Below are 15,816 nucleotides of genomic sequence, written 5' to 3'. Positions count from 1 at the left end.
ATTTCTTAGCAAGTGTAATAAAGCAAGTATTATAAAATTTGTTTAGTAAAGAAAACAACATTCACACAAAGAATTACTATACTTTAAATACTTTCATAATTATAGATAACTTAGTTTTTTATTGTTTTAAACATCTTGATAAAATATTTATTATCGTTTGAGCTTGCGTGACACAGTTATTTTTATAAAGTGAAGTGATTATTAATTTCGAAAATTAAGTATAAGTTTACACAAAAATATCAACAATGAGTTAAAAATAATATAATAACTTTAGAAAAAAATGAAAATTTATTTCGGCGATATCTTTTCAGGGAAAAGTTCACCTAAAAAATTACTTAATATTCACATAAAAAAGCATAAAAAAGTTAACATCATTTTCTCAAGAGTGTGAAAATTTCTGTGAACAAATACTTTACTAATAAAAAACTTAGATACAAACTAAACTCGTAATTATACAGAGTAAACAGTTTATTAAGAAAATAATTAGTATACATTGGCAAGAATTGACGCAATTACAAGAAGAACAATTGAGGAAATCGATGTTGTTACAACAGATCCTGCGCTTCCAAAGCTGCCAAGGTAAGATCTGTAAACCCTTCTGCCGTTCAATGGCTGAATTGGCCTGAAATTGTTTTCTATCACTCGGTTTTCCTCAGCATCTTCTTTGTACTCAAATGTGCTTGTTGATAGAATTTCAGCCTGTTTTGGTTTTTTTTTTACAAACTCAACATGTTTTTAAAACTGTTTTATATTCTTCTTCAAAAGATATCACGTATTTTATTAAACCATATTTTATTGCCATATACTTTCAATCCTAAGCAAGTAAATTGTAGTTCAAAAAACCTCAAAATAACAAAAACCTCTGTTTTTTAGAAAATGCATTATTGAAAAGAACGATAGAAGTACTTTTATTATTTAATAATAAAACTATTATAGCTATACTATTATAGTTATATTTAATAATAAAACCAATAAAATTTATAAGAACTTCATTGAGTATTAAAAACTTTGGACGTTAAAATTTTAGTATGCAAATATTAAGCCACAATGACTTAAACTACAAAATAATAAAAAGTGTTTTACATTTGGGTCGCATACAACTTTTTGTTTTATACACTTTGAATTTTTGAAATCTATTGAAACAATTTTATGGTGATGGTCAGTTTGTTTTTACATAAAAGCTTTTTTAAATTGCATAAAGTTTTCTTTGTCTAAACGATCAGCAGGTTAAAATTCATAAAGTATTTTAATTTATGCACGTTTCTACTTACAAACTCAGAAAATATTCAAAACCAGAAGTACCAAGTATAGTTTATAACATTTCATATTTGTAAAAAGTGAAAATCCATCGGACTTAAAAAAATTAATAACGTTTACTTTTAAATCCCCTTCAAAGACTAACAAAAAAAAACTAACTTGTCTTTCAGAGATGAAGATGACTCTGTTGAAGACAGTCCATGTAACTGATTCAAAACAAGCCGGTGTTGTCAATGAGCCGCTGAATGTTTTTGTAAAAATATTAATAGAAGAATGGTGCACATAAAAGTTTATAAAATAAAATTAAGTTAAAATATTTTGTCAATTTAACATTAAATAACTTTTATTTTATTAAACGTGAATATTATTTATCTCTAAACATAAGCTAAACAGTTTTAAAATCCTCTTGTTTAGTTACTTTTTTGAACTTAAGACCAGAAATACTTTATATATGACACTAAATATTCGAATCTAGCTTATAAATAAGGAAAAATTTTAAATTATTGTAGTATGATTTAAAAAAGTTTGTATGAATATCCTTTTTATAACGTCGGTGTTAATTACAATGTATCTAATTTAAACAACACCTGTATGTAATTAAATCAATGTTAACTACAATCTGATTTAACCACACCTTTATGTACTAACTTTAAATTAGTTTTTTGTTTTAAATATTATTAGCAGTAAAAATAAAAATATTGAGTCTAGACTATAGTAACAGTATCAGTTTTAAAAGTAATACTAATCATACAACAATTTTTTTTAAACTTAATATAACGAAACTTAATGCTTTATCAATAAAATTCACACACATTTATTTTTGCTTTACTTAACATAAATTTCAAGATTTTGTTAAAAAGTTGAGCTAACAGATATCTGTAGTATTCGGACAAATCAAGAGGGAACAGGTCGCCAAACTGGAACCCGGCAATATCAACCGCATCGTCCTTGTATACTACTTCACCGTTTATGATGGGAGTCAAAAGTTGCTCGAAAGCGGGGTTGTCAATGTTTCCTCTTTTCTGTTTTTATTTAGAAAAATCACTTACGCATTCATAGAACTTTTGTTTAAGAACAATAATACTTTAATGAAATATAGACTTTACTAGAGTATCAAACTCACATGACCAAATTTTGCATTAATACTTATTGTTTAAAAAAAAAAAGACCAACCTGGACCATAACTCCGAGCACAGCCAGTCCGTCGGATTTGTCGATAGCGCCCCCGATTGTTTCGTACTTGGTGTTGAAGTGCACAAAGTGAAGTTCGGCAAAAGTCTGCTCGTTGTTGAAAGTGTGCTCGCTACCACCAGATGACGCTGTTCCCCAGTGAAGATGCAAATTAACGCACTGAAAATAATTGGAGGGTTGTAATTTTGTATATGTTGGTTTCGAACCTCTAACAATTGAAGTCTTTAATGTTAGGTAGACAAAAAGTGTGAGTTTTTTACTAAAAAAATGAACGTAATAAAAAAGGTTGTAAAATACAGATTTTATCTATTAAACATGATTATCAATAGAACTTAAAAACATTTAATTTGTTTACCATTATTTCACACTTTCAACTTTAACTTAAAAATAATTTAAACACGCAATTTATCGATTTGCAACAAAGTATATCCTTTGAAGTTTAGGTTGTTTAATTTAAAGATGTAGTACATTTTGTATCACAAGATGTATTACGTTGCTTTGTCAAGTTACGAATTAGGTATTGGTTTTTAGTTTTATGCTGTAAACTTTTAATTACTCTTATTTAAGAAGTTGTAAACTTGTTATCATTCTAACGTCGTTAATAATTATTAAAATTTAACAGGTAAGGATATATTCATGCTATTTATCATAATGCTAAGTACTGTTGAACTATTTAAATTAATCTTGTTCAACTGATTGATTAACTTTGTGATTGAGATAACTTTTTTTTATCATAACTACTTTTTAATAACTAATATAAGAGTACAAAGTTGTCATAACAAGCCTACTGTGTCGTTGCAGCTTAAAAAAGCTTAAGAATAAATTTTTGTCGACACAATGGGCGTAACTTTATTTTTACTAAATTCGTTCTTTGACGACCTTGACTAAAATGATTTAGTGAAAACTCAAAAGTTTAGTAATTTAATACTATTAGTTGAAGACGAAATACTTTACTTTTATTAGTTTGAAGCATTAAAAATCTACCAGCGATCAATGATAAATTCTTGAAGAGATTAAAGTATATAACTTTCTTTGATGTACTTTTTGTCTCTCTTTGAACTTTTATAATAAACAATTTTTTTACTAACATTAAGCCTTTTCTACAATAGCGAAATAATAAAAAGAATTACAATTTTTATAAAACTGATTATTTTTAAACTAAAAAAAAATAGAGAAAAAATAGATTTATTACATATTTCAATTTGTTAAATTTAGATATTAAATTTAAAATCTTTGCATAGTGTTTAAGCGATTTTTAAAAGGAATTGAATAAAAATACTCAATTAGCCAACAGTTTTATGTTATTTTATGATAGGTGTTAGGATAATTGTAATGCTTTTATTACCGTTTCTATAAATTCATAAATGTTTCAATAAATATTTATGTAAAGCCTGTAGCCAGGAACCTATAAGTACAAATTGTTATTAGGCTCGCCGGTTTAGTGTTATATATTATAATATGTAGTACACCACTACCTTTTATTACACGACAAAAATTATCAATTTTTTTACGAAAAATAGATTAATCTGGAAACAACTTTTTTAAGAACTTTTAGAATATGTTTGTAGTTAAGCAGAACAATAGTGATTTACTTTTGCACAATAGGTAGCTTTACTTAACTAGAACAATCTAGTTTTGTGTTATTGATTCGTTTGTATGTGACTTACTTTGTAAGCATCTGTGAAGTTGGCAGTACCAACGGGTAGTGTCCATCCATTAAATCCCATTCCAACTATAAGTTTAGAAGAAAAAATTAAAATAAAATGTTATAAATGTTTTGATATAGTACTAGCTTAACAATTTAATTTCATAATAGTTTAATAAAACTTCTAACATATTGAAGGAATATTTTCATATATAAACTTATTAAACATTTGTTGTCAAACTTTTTTGTAGTAAGGTTTCTAGCAAAACAAAATCATTGCTAAAAGATCAAACAAAAGAAATTCAAGACATAATAAATTATCAAAATAACTAAACAAAGAGAAATCCATCAAAAACTTATTCAAATAAAGAATTTGTATTAGTTGATTTTGGAAGATTGTTTCATTGTGTTCATGTCATTTGTTTGGGTAAAAAGTAAAGTAAAAGCCTTTTTAAACTTTGTGGTTGTAAAAATAAACACTTGATTTCAATAATAATTGTTTAGTTCTTAAAAATATTTTTATCACAAAAAACTTAGCAACATATAATTTTTAAAATTTATGTTTATTATAGTAGAGTTATTTTTTGTTAAATTTAACAAAACTAAGCAGAAAATAAAATAGCATACGTAACTTAAAACAGAATAAAGTTAATCTCTATCTATAATTGTTTCAGGCTATTTTGTGCTAACTAAATTAAAAATATATTCTTTAAAAATTTCCAGATAGTCAGAACATCATGACTTAAGTCTTAAGAGACAATATTCATTTAACAAAAGTTGTTTAGTAGATAAAACGGTCTTTTTAAGTTTTATCTAAAAATATTTTTATTAGTTTATTAACACATGTTTTAGCGAAATTTATGTAATGTCCCTTTAATTCACGTAAAACACTTATAAGTTTTATAAAATCACAAATATTTTTGTAGCAAGAGGCTTGAAACTTTAATATCGGATATCAAGTTATTATTATTACTTACCAGTGTGTCCGTTATTGTTGTATGTTACATTTGCAGAGAAATCAAGTAAGTCTTTGTCAAAGTTTTGTTCCAGATCTCTGCTAAACCCAGTATTTCCAATTTCAATATTCACAGGTGATTGCCTTCTAAGTGCACAAAGTGGCCATATGTCACCAATGTTCCAAAACTCAGGACCTAAATTTTAAAGTTTAGTATCTTAGAAATTTAATATTTTATATATGGTCTTTTTTTAAAATATCCAATATCAAAAATAAACTAAAAAAGATTAGTACTACTAGAAATAACTTGCTTGTATAAACAAGTAAGACATAAATAAATTTTATCGAGATCAACAATAATAATTGAAATGTTTACAATAAAAAGAATTATAATTGTTATAAAAAATATTGAGAAACACGTAATTAACCTCTATCGGCATAATTCCATTCTGCTGCATTTATCGCTGTAATAAAAGATTAGTTAGACTTAATACCTTAGTTTTTCATAGAAAATAGTAGATTGAAAAAGCTTATTTTTAATTTTTGTTGACCAGTTATAAAAAGCATAAAACTAATGTTTAAAACGTTTTTTAAAACATTTGATTTGGTTTAAAGACTTTTAGTACCTACGAGACAACTTATAAAAATTTATTAAAAATGAAAAAAAACAATTAATGCTACTAAATATCTAAAAATCTTTATTATTAACAATTAAAACTTATCAACATACCAGTAAAAGAAATAAGAAGAACGACTAGTCTGATCATTTTTTATTATTAAATAAATGCTAATGCCTGTAATAAATTTTTATTTTGTCATATCTGATTGTTAATCTTATGTATAACTTGTGCAAAAAACAAAAATAGTTTTAGTATTGTATGCTTAAAAGATTAACTTCACAACAAAACAGAGTATGCTTGAATTTGCATAATCAATCACAAAAGCAATAAAAAGTAGAGGTGTTACATTTCTTGACCTCTTATAATAGAAAACGTTACGATACGAAATCATTTTTATAACAATTGACACTATCATGTGTGCCTAAAGGCATGGTTATTTTAGTTAATGCATCAAACTACCACTGCCTTATACCTGCAACTTATGCTTATTCAAAGTAGTGTAACCTTTTTTTTTCCTTTACTAACCTTTTCTTTACTTCTGATGAAGAAAATACCCGCCTTTTTAATCTAAAAGTCAGCTATTTTTTATTGGTCTTTAGTACGTGCTTATAATCGAAGATGGTTATAGTTTTTGTTGTGGCTAGTTATTTAGAACAAAACAAACTAATATTTTAGAATAATTTAAGCTGTAATGTTAGTTATAGTATAGAACTTTTCAAACGTGTTTCCTATGTAAATAGGCTTAAACGTTTAATGTCACTATTATTAGTTACTAAATATACATAAGCTGTATAGTTATTTTAATAAGCTTAAGTAGAATGAATGAAAAAAATAAAAATATACAAGTATTACAGAATATTTTCACGAAAAACCGTTCTACAAAAATGTAAACTACATATAATAAATAATTTTACTTAGATTTTTTAATATTTAAAGGTTTTACTATATTTATATAAATTCTACTATAGTTTAAAATAGTTTATAAGGTTAGCAAAATAGTGAAGATAAAAAAAGAAGAGGATTTTATGAATAAAGCTGTTATTTTTTTTAAAGAGTTTAGCTATGGGAAAAATATGTACAATACAAATGGTTAAGTAAAAAATCGAAAATTGTTAGGCACAAAGGTCCTTTATAATTTATATAAACCTAAAAAAACTACTTAGTATTTTCTGTTGTTATTTTTAAACTTAAAAAAGTTTAAGTATCATTGTAGCATCTGTTTATAAATTTATACTGTAGGTGTTAAAAATAACTTAAATTTAAATCGAAAAAAAATATCATTCTAATAAAATTAAGAAATATAAGTTGACTATAACAAATATTATCCTAAGAAAAATTTTTCCTCATATTTCTATCATCTTGACCAGTGTGTACCTTTTCTGCCAAGGGTGTGTCTTACAGGCAGTCCATCTATTTAACAAGACTTACCTTTTTCTATCGATTCATTGGACCATAACAGTCACGCTATACACCGTTTAAGTCTATCAAAAATTTCGCAAGGCCAGCTTTCGATAAATTTTGAAACTTTAGATGAAAATAAAAACAATTCTCAAAAACTATTTTTTTATTTTATTGAATTGAAACTTTACTTAATTAATAATTTGTTTTTAATTACATAGTTTAATTAGATATTTTTTTTGAAAAAAAAAACTTTTACAAATATTTTAATTTTGTTTATATATATAATTTTTTTACAAATGTTGTTAATAAAACTGTATCATTAAAATTTTACATTTATAAAAGTTACATTTAATAAAAAACATTTAGTGTTCTTCTAAGAATGACAAAGAATACACATGCAAACTTCAAATAGCTTGTTTAAAGTTCAAACGTAAACACAAGTAAACAACGTGAGTGCAATTTATTAGTTGGTTTTCCTTGAAAGCTTTTGTTGTTAAATCTAAGTAGATAAATCAAAAAATGTCATAAAAAACTATTAATTTTTTTATAAATTGAAACAATTTTGTGAATTAAAAAAAAAAAAAAACTGCAGTCTAATATTTACCTACTAATAAAGTTAACCAAAAAATGCTGTTTAAAAGCAGTTATTTTGATAATAAAACATTTTCAAATTAATTTTATAAGTTTTTAGATTAGTTTTGTACTTTGAAAACAGTAAAAATTTTTCAAAACAAACTACTAATGGAATAAAATATAGAAAATATATGTGTTAATATATATTATTAAACATTTTATTAAATAACATATTATATACTTACATTTAAAACAAGTACAAATGTACATTGTTAAAAATGAATTTTATTTCATTACTGTTTGCTTTCGATTGTTATTTATATGAAACAAACTTATAAATTTTATTTTCTAATATAATATGTTATTCTTAAACTAGTTTCATTAAAATATATTTTGTGTAATAAATATTTATTTATAAAACAAAACTTTACCTTTTAATTTTCAGAAAGTCATGGCAAAATGTTTAAGTTTTATAAGTCAAGTTTAACATCTTACTACACTACATAAAAATTTGTTAAACTTTTGTAGATATGTCTTACAGAGCTTGATAAAATTTGTAAGCTTATTACATATTGAAACTTTTTTTTTAATCATGAGAAATTTTTTTGTTTGTTTTGAAGTTTTAGTTTTGTTTAAAGTAAAAAAAAATCTTTATGAAAAAACTTAAATTATATAATTTTTGATTTTGTATTTTACGTTAAAGTCGAATTTGTGGTAGATAAAAAATATTAAAGGCTGTACTCTTCAATTTAAATTAAAAAGCATTGTAAAAATAGTTCATCTTCATCGCTTTTTGGAAATGGTTGTACCACGTGTTATTACGGTACGATTGAGAATAATTCAAATTTCGCTTTTTATGGCCTGAAATGGTGTATACACGTGTATATATCTTAAAAACACAGTCGAAAAAAACTTTTTTGAACTTTAGATAAATGCTGTAGAAAAATGGTATACAATTTAACTTTATTATAGAAACATAGTTTTTCTGTAAAATTATTTTGGACAGGTTTTTAGACAAAAAAAAAAAAAGATCAACAGCCTAACAGTTTATCTAGTTTACATAAATGATATATAAATGCAAAAAAATATGTATAAAAGATTGTTTTCAATGCTTAAAGTTTATCAATATACAATGTGAATTTTGAATGTACTATTAGCATACTATTATTTTTTGCTTTGTTTAAAAAAACTGAGTTAATTTTTTACTAGTATACAAAACTTTAAAACTCATTAATTTTAATGAAGTAGTACGTAGTATAGCCAAAAAAAGTTGTTTAAGTTTAGAAAATGTTTGTATAAACCAAAGGTTAAAAAAATAAAATAATAATAATTCTAATCAAAAATGGTCTCTATTTAGTCTAAAAGTTCGTAAAAATTAAAAAAAGTAATGATAACTGTAGGTAAATTTTTGTTTATCAAAGTTTATAAAATGTGTCGATGTAAAATGTTCAACATTAATATTCTAAACATAAAATAGTAACTGTTATAAAAAAAAGAATTTTGTTTAAACAAATAAGTGTATCTACGTTTAAAAAGAGTTTCAGTAGCCTTTAGGCAAAAAACCATTACAGATCTAATCTTAAATCATACAAGTACCAATTACTGTTCAGATAACAAGTAAAAGCTAACAAAATAATTATTTATGGTAATAAAGTATTCGAGTGCTATCAGAAATTCATACACGTATGTAGCTTGTTTTAATTTTGACTTAAAATAACGAATCAAATTTGTTACTATGTTTTGATTTCTTTATCTTTGTTTAAAAGTTATGGAAAAGTTTTTTGTTTGACTCTTTGTGTGTTTCCGAACCATATATTAAGTAACTTCTTTTCGGTAATAACTTTAAATAAAAATTGGAGACAGAAATTCATTTTGCAATTTATTTTTTGTTAACTTAAAATTTTTCGATCTACGCTTATCAAAAATTCATGTAGATAACTAAACATATTTGTGTAAAACAGTAAACTTAATAAAATTGTAAGATTACGCGTCATAAATCATAATAGGTAAATAAAGTTATATGTACAATACTATTTAAAATTAATTTTGAAACTATTAATGAGAAACTTAAAAGCACAAGACTAAACTATCAGATACTAAACAAACTATAAAGTTAAGACAATTTATAAAAAATAAATTATAATTTTACGTTGATGCCAGCTTTAAAAAGATTTTATACGGCGTAAAAATATATAAAAAAGAAAACTCATTTAACAAAACTTAAAGTATAAAGCTAAAGTACTAGAAAATGAAAGCATTAATAGCAATTTTGTTAAGAGCAAATAAACTTATTTAAACTTTCTTTAAAGTTAAACAACAAAAACGAAACTTAGTAACAAAATTACAATAATTTGAACAAATTAGATTTATAAAAAAAATTTTGTTTGCATAAACTTGGCTTAGTAGTTTTAATAAATAAAGATTCTAAAACACTTTAATGATACATATTACGTGTTAAGTTTTTAGTTGATAGTTTCGAAATTACTTTATAATAGTATTGTACATATAATTTTATTTACCTATTGTGATGCGTAATCTTACAATTTTATTAAGTCTACCGTTTTACTCAAATATGTTTAGAATAAGCATAGATCGATAATTTTAAGTTAAGAAGAAATAAATTGCAAAATGAATTTCTGTCTCCAAATTTTGTTTAAACATATATTAGTTATTTGTTGGCAACTATTTACTGCTGTATAATAACTTATTGATTAGTTTATATAGTCTAAAAACATTTATTTGTTCATTTATGTTTTGAGATTTGATAACTTTGATAGCTAAAACGTTTTTATACTAAAAACTATTTTAAATGTTTTGATACCACAAAAAAAAAATTAATAAAATACTAAATGGTCTAAGTCTCAATTAAGTAAACAAAAGTATAAGTAAAAAGTTAAGTAAAGTATTTTACATTAATTTTTTTTTACTTGACGGTATTTTTACGATTTAAACTATACCTTTTCCTTGAAGTATTAGGTTTATTAAAAAACTTAACTTGACAATATTCTGTATACTTATAATTATAGTAGTAGTAATTGTTTACTTTACCATTATAAAATAATAAATAAAAAACAAATTTTTTTATATAATAACTATCAAAATATTTTCTGTTTTTATAGTTTGTTTTTTGTTTTTAACATTCTTATATTTCTATATATTTGCATAACATAAACTGTAAATATTTGAAAAAATAAATCTTGAATACGTATAGTTTTGTTCTTTTTATTCATTTTGCATTTATTTAAACAAAACTGTTTTAATCTGAGATTTTTAAACGGCTCCTAATCCAGTATTGTTTGTTATTACGTAACAATACAATAAAAATACGGATTCTTACAAACACTATAAAAGAAAACTATTTTAGATAATTAATTTTAGTAATTTTCAAATTTTACTCTAAGCGAAAATAAAAGACTTAATTAAAAAAAAATTGGTTAAATCTAAAACTGTAACCTAATAATGAGTTCAAAAACCATTTCTTACAACTCCCACAAACCGTGAACCAATTACGAATCAAACCACATATCACGTGGTTCGAGCACGTGAAAATTTGGTATTTCCACATGTAAATGGTTGCTTCATGCACCATTTGTTGCTTTTTTGCACATGGCATGCGAGCTCGGGCGGGGTTTTCGAACGATGTGCCGTGTGCAAGACCGGGGTAGCGTTACAATTTCGCAAATTTTTCAGAGGTAATTTCAGTTTCAACGAGCGAATTCATGCAAATTTCCAGACCGTGTCCTTTGCTACTAAGGAAGCTTTTGCACACTTGAGATCACTCAGTTCCGATAGCTGAGTAGTAATATAGTAATAGATCAGAACATTTTTCATCCCTAAAACCACAAAAATATATTTAAGAATTTAGATCAATTAACAATTACGGGTGTAGGATATATTCTTTTGCGCTATTTTTATACCGAATGTGTGTTTAGTTTAAGTGAATTTTATTGTTCTGATGTGTAAAGTTACAATTTAATTTAAACGTTAAAATTTTAAGTTACATAAAAAAATACTATACATTCTAGATATTTTTTTACAAATAGTTATATTAACTTTAATGAAGTTATTTTTTACCTGTTAAAGTTAATTTTACGCATGATAGAATTTTTATATCGTGCATTTTTTGCATTTACGATTTAATTTTATATTTGATTATTATAATTAGAAAAAACAAACTTGATTTAGTGATATATTAATTAAAAAAAAAAACTCAAGGTTATATTATTTTATATTATGTATTTAAGTTAAACTGATTTTTGAAAAATTCTTTAAGAAAATGAAAGTTAAGACGATATTTTTTGCACAATATAAGCTTATAAGTTGATAAATTTGTGAGTCTTTTATTACTTAATTAAAAAAAAGAATTTCATAAGAGTCAATTACTACTGTGTTCTTTAAAAATGTGCACTAGCTTTATTATTGTGTTGAGAAAATTTCTACATAATTTGAAAGAGTTTTGACAAACAAAATATCTTTTTCTAAGTGTGTTTCTTTAAAGAATTGAGACAGTTTTTTTCAATATTTTTTTAATCGTTTTTTATTTTTCAATTTACCTCAAGATCTCCGATTCTTATCTAAAAAAGGCAGACTACCTGCACTGCATACTATTCGTTCTTAAACTGAAGTTAAGAGTCTTTTTTATTATTCTAAAAATAACATACTTGATTATAATGAAGTTTGCGTAAAACGTTTTGTCTAGTGATATATTGTTTTAAATAGTTTAAGATCCACTGATTTAGAATACAATATATGTTCTTAAATTGTAATACAATAATACTTAACTTGAGTTTTTTTAGACAAGTAAATAAAACGTTACAAAGTATAATGAAAATGAACTAGTACTTACTTAAAGCTTTCTAAAACTTCATACATTAATACAGGTCAGATAATTTCACTACCAATAAAAAGTGATAACTTGTGGGAAGCGTGTATAAGTTTGTTACATGACTTTTTAATAATTTTTTTTTTCAAACAAAAATAATTGTAGAAAAGTTTGTGATAGCTCTTTATTATAATTATTTAAAGTCAAGTAAACTTTGTTTTAAAGCTTTATAACTCTAAATCGACAACATTGTATATCTTATTGTTACTAACGCTAATATATTTGTGAAGAAATATAAGCAATGTATGTTAGTGGATTAATTCATACGGCTTAAAGTTTTAAACTACTGTCAAATATGGGACACAAGACAAAAAAAAAACACAATTATTTTCGTTTAATGAGTAACAATTTTCAGATGTAAATTACGGCTTGCTTAATATGATATATTAAAAAGATGCAATGATATATTTCAATTTCGATTTATTTTATACACCGGTACTTATACAGCAAAATCTAATTATCAAACTTAGTGCATTCATACAGTTAATGTTAGTTATAATAAATTTACCACAATGTATCTAGATGCAATCGAGTTGTAAATGAAAATATCAAAATATAATTAAAACAATTACTTTTTTTGCTGATTTAGTTTCTCCATGTTTGAAGCAAAAGTTTAGTTCACATGAGAAAGTTTTCAGTCAATTCTTTTGTAATTATGACGTAGATGATATACTTATGTTACAAGTCAAAAATTTATACCCTTTGTACAAGCAGTATTTGTTTAAAAAATTTTCTGCGTAACTTGGTATTAGAAGTTTTCGATTTTAGTCTTTTAAAATAAACTCTTATAATAAACTATACACACATAATTTTTTTTTTGTGCTACTAAGTTTATGTAATAAATTTTTTAAGTAATTTTCATTGTTTTGAATATTTTATAATATAAACTGTTAGTTTTAGTCGCAACTCTATATTTAAATACAGTAAAGTCACGGATAAGGTACTAATTTTAAAACCAGACGAAAGTGCGTTCAACCTTAAATGTGCATCTTACATTTTTACTTTTTCAGCCGAATATAGCTTAGATCTACTTGTTATTAATAAAAATATTTTAGTTTATAATACAGTTGATATGTTTGAAAAAATAACTGTGTTATACTTGCAATAGTCATACTAAGATCCAGGGGTGTGTTTAGACTGGTTTCCTAGAGACTAGTCCTGGACAAAAAGTTAAAAGGTATCTGTGGTGTGCGACTCGATAACCGAAAGGTTTTTTCGTGCAGCAGGTCCTAGGACCAAATATTTTGAGCGTCTTTTTTTGTCGTTCAATAAACTAAAACTATGCAACCTCTGTTTAAAAATCATAAACAACTTACTAAAAACATTGTTTAACCAGAAACTTTACATATATTAATAGTTTTGCTCGTACTTTTGTAATAATTTATTAACAATGAATGTTCATTTAAAAAGATGTAAATATTAAATTTAATTAGTTTCATATTCTATAACTGTTCACATAAATAATAATATTATAAGTTAACTGTTCACAATTTTAAGTTAAGAATTGATTGTGATATCATAATGGAATAATAACTTTTGAGAGTATAATTGTAGTATGAAACTTTTACTAAAATGTACAATGTTTTCGACTGAAGATGTCTAGCATAAGTAAATAAATAATAATTTATACACTTATTTTGAACTAAAAACCAAAGGCGTAGCGTGGTATTTTTGTTATGGGTGCAGAGATTAAAAAAAAAATCCTAAACTTAAAATTTTTTTTTTAAACTAATTGTAGACCTTTATGTATTATTAATTAGAACTTCATCAAATTGTGAGTGTAACAATAAAATTGTTTGCTTAAAGTACCAAAGTAACAAAGAAAGAATTAATGCGAAAAGTTACAATTTCTTAATAATTGTAACTACCTTTTACCTAAGAACTACTCTGGTCCTGCTCGAGTTGATCCTTCTTGAGTTGCTTCTGCTCGAGTTGCCCCTGCTCGAGTTGCCCCTACTCGAGTTACTCCTGCTCGAATGCCCCTGCTCAACTAGTCACATCCTGTCTTATTGTTCTAGCGTTGTAGTGATTTTTCAACAACAATCATGAATTTTAATTCACATGGTACTGAAAATTTCAGCATTCAGCACTAAGCCATTCAATTTTGTATTTGATATTTGTATACGTAAAAGATGAATAAAATAAAAAACATGAAAAAAAAGGGTAAGAATTGTGTGCGGGTTAGAACTGCGCGGTTCCCAGCTGACACAAATTTAGCTTGCAGCTCCGATATAACAAAACTTCGAAAATTACATTCAAAAATTTGAAAACAAAATTTGCAGGAAAATTAACGACGGTCATGTATACATTTGGCTGTATTATTTGTACAACTTTCTCATTTTCTATACTAACATAATAAATTTTATATAATATTAAAGCTCAATTCCTTAATTTTAAAATAAAGTTATTTTAATTTAGTTTGAGGGCGGTACAGCTGAAGCAGGGCCCCATTTAAAGCAGCGTCCCCTTTAAACTCTAAAACTAAAAAAAATCGTACTCTTTTTTCTTTTGTATTTTTTTAATGGTCCAGCAACAACTCCATTGTCGCCCCTGTTAAAAATTACTTTTTGCTACACTTTTTTTTAAAGTTTATATATACTTAATTATACTTTTATTAAAATATCACTCAACTAAAATCATTTATGTTATTTTTTATTTATTTAAAGATTCTTCAGTTTTATGACTAAAGCTTAGAGCTAAAACTATATATTTTTTTATGATGACATTTCAACCTTTGTAGATTAAATTAATTGATTAAGAAAGGATGTTTTAAACATAAAAAATAGTAAAACTTAAAATAACAAAGTTTATTAAGGTGTTGTAGAATTTGAAATTATCGTGTTTCAGGAAATAATTTTCATTTAAAAGTTTTTTTTTCAATTTGGTTACCTAAATCAAAAGTTTAACCAAGTTTCCTATAAAGTTTTATAAAACAAAATTCAACTTGTCTTTAATTAAAACCTTTAGCTCAACAAGTGATATACCAATTTGTTTATTTAAAAACTACTGTTGTTATAGTTTTATTTTTGTTAACTGTCATGTTTTGTGCTAAACCTATTAAAAATTTCAAAAACAGGGTTTGCAAAACTTTTTTTCATAAGACCCCTTTTGAAGAGATAAAAAAAATTTAAATAGCCCATTCCAATAGGATTTATCATAAAAATACCCTATGAATTTATTTTTTCCTCTTCATCATCAACTCTAGAACATTTAGTGTAAGTTTTAAATTATGGCCTTATGGCCCCCTAACTTTTTAAATGGTTCTTTTTGGGAAGCCCGGGTCTAGTATAAG

The 15,816-nt window shown here is 24.8% G+C and overlaps 1 protein-coding gene across 1 annotated transcript; it reads right to left on the bottom strand.

The window, feature by feature from the left end:
- Nucleotides 1-269: 269 nt before the first annotated feature.
- Nucleotides 270-5,844, bottom strand: LOC145834090 (carbonic anhydrase 14-like). Its single transcript, XM_082941432.1, has 8 exons — nucleotides 5,779-5,844; nucleotides 5,477-5,512; nucleotides 5,071-5,244; nucleotides 4,116-4,180; nucleotides 2,431-2,607; nucleotides 2,128-2,279; nucleotides 1,417-1,498; nucleotides 270-699 (listed from the first exon to the last, which is right to left on the bottom strand). Exons 1-8 carry the CDS (start codon nucleotides 5,813-5,815, stop codon nucleotides 484-486), a joined length of 939 nt encoding a protein of 312 aa, XP_082797558.1. The 5' UTR covers nucleotides 5,816-5,844; the 3' UTR covers nucleotides 270-483.
- Nucleotides 5,845-15,816: the final 9,972 nt, after the last annotated feature.

This window comes from Thalia democratica, chromosome 4, assembly GCF_965202585.1.
Source record: "Thalia democratica chromosome 4, ktThaDemo2.hap1.1, whole genome shotgun sequence".
Classification (NCBI taxonomy): domain Eukaryota; kingdom Metazoa; phylum Chordata; class Thaliacea; order Salpida; family Salpidae; genus Thalia; species Thalia democratica.
The sequence above is the reverse complement of the archived record's forward strand: the minus strand, read 5'-3'. Positions and strand labels throughout refer to the sequence as shown.

Bases quoted from the DNA above. Each gene is read 5' to 3' on its own strand.
- LOC145834090 (XM_082941432.1), bottom strand. From the start codon at position 5,815: ATGATCAGACTAGTCGTTCTTCTTATTTCTTTTACTG. The intron at 4,181-5,070 runs GTAAGTAATAAT...CTAAACTTATAG, and splicing joins CAACAATAACGGACACACTG to TTGGAATGGGATTTAATGGA. The intron at 1,499-2,127 runs GTTAGCTCAACT...AAAAACATTCAG, and splicing joins TCCGAATACTACAGATATCT to CGGCTCATTGACAACACCGG.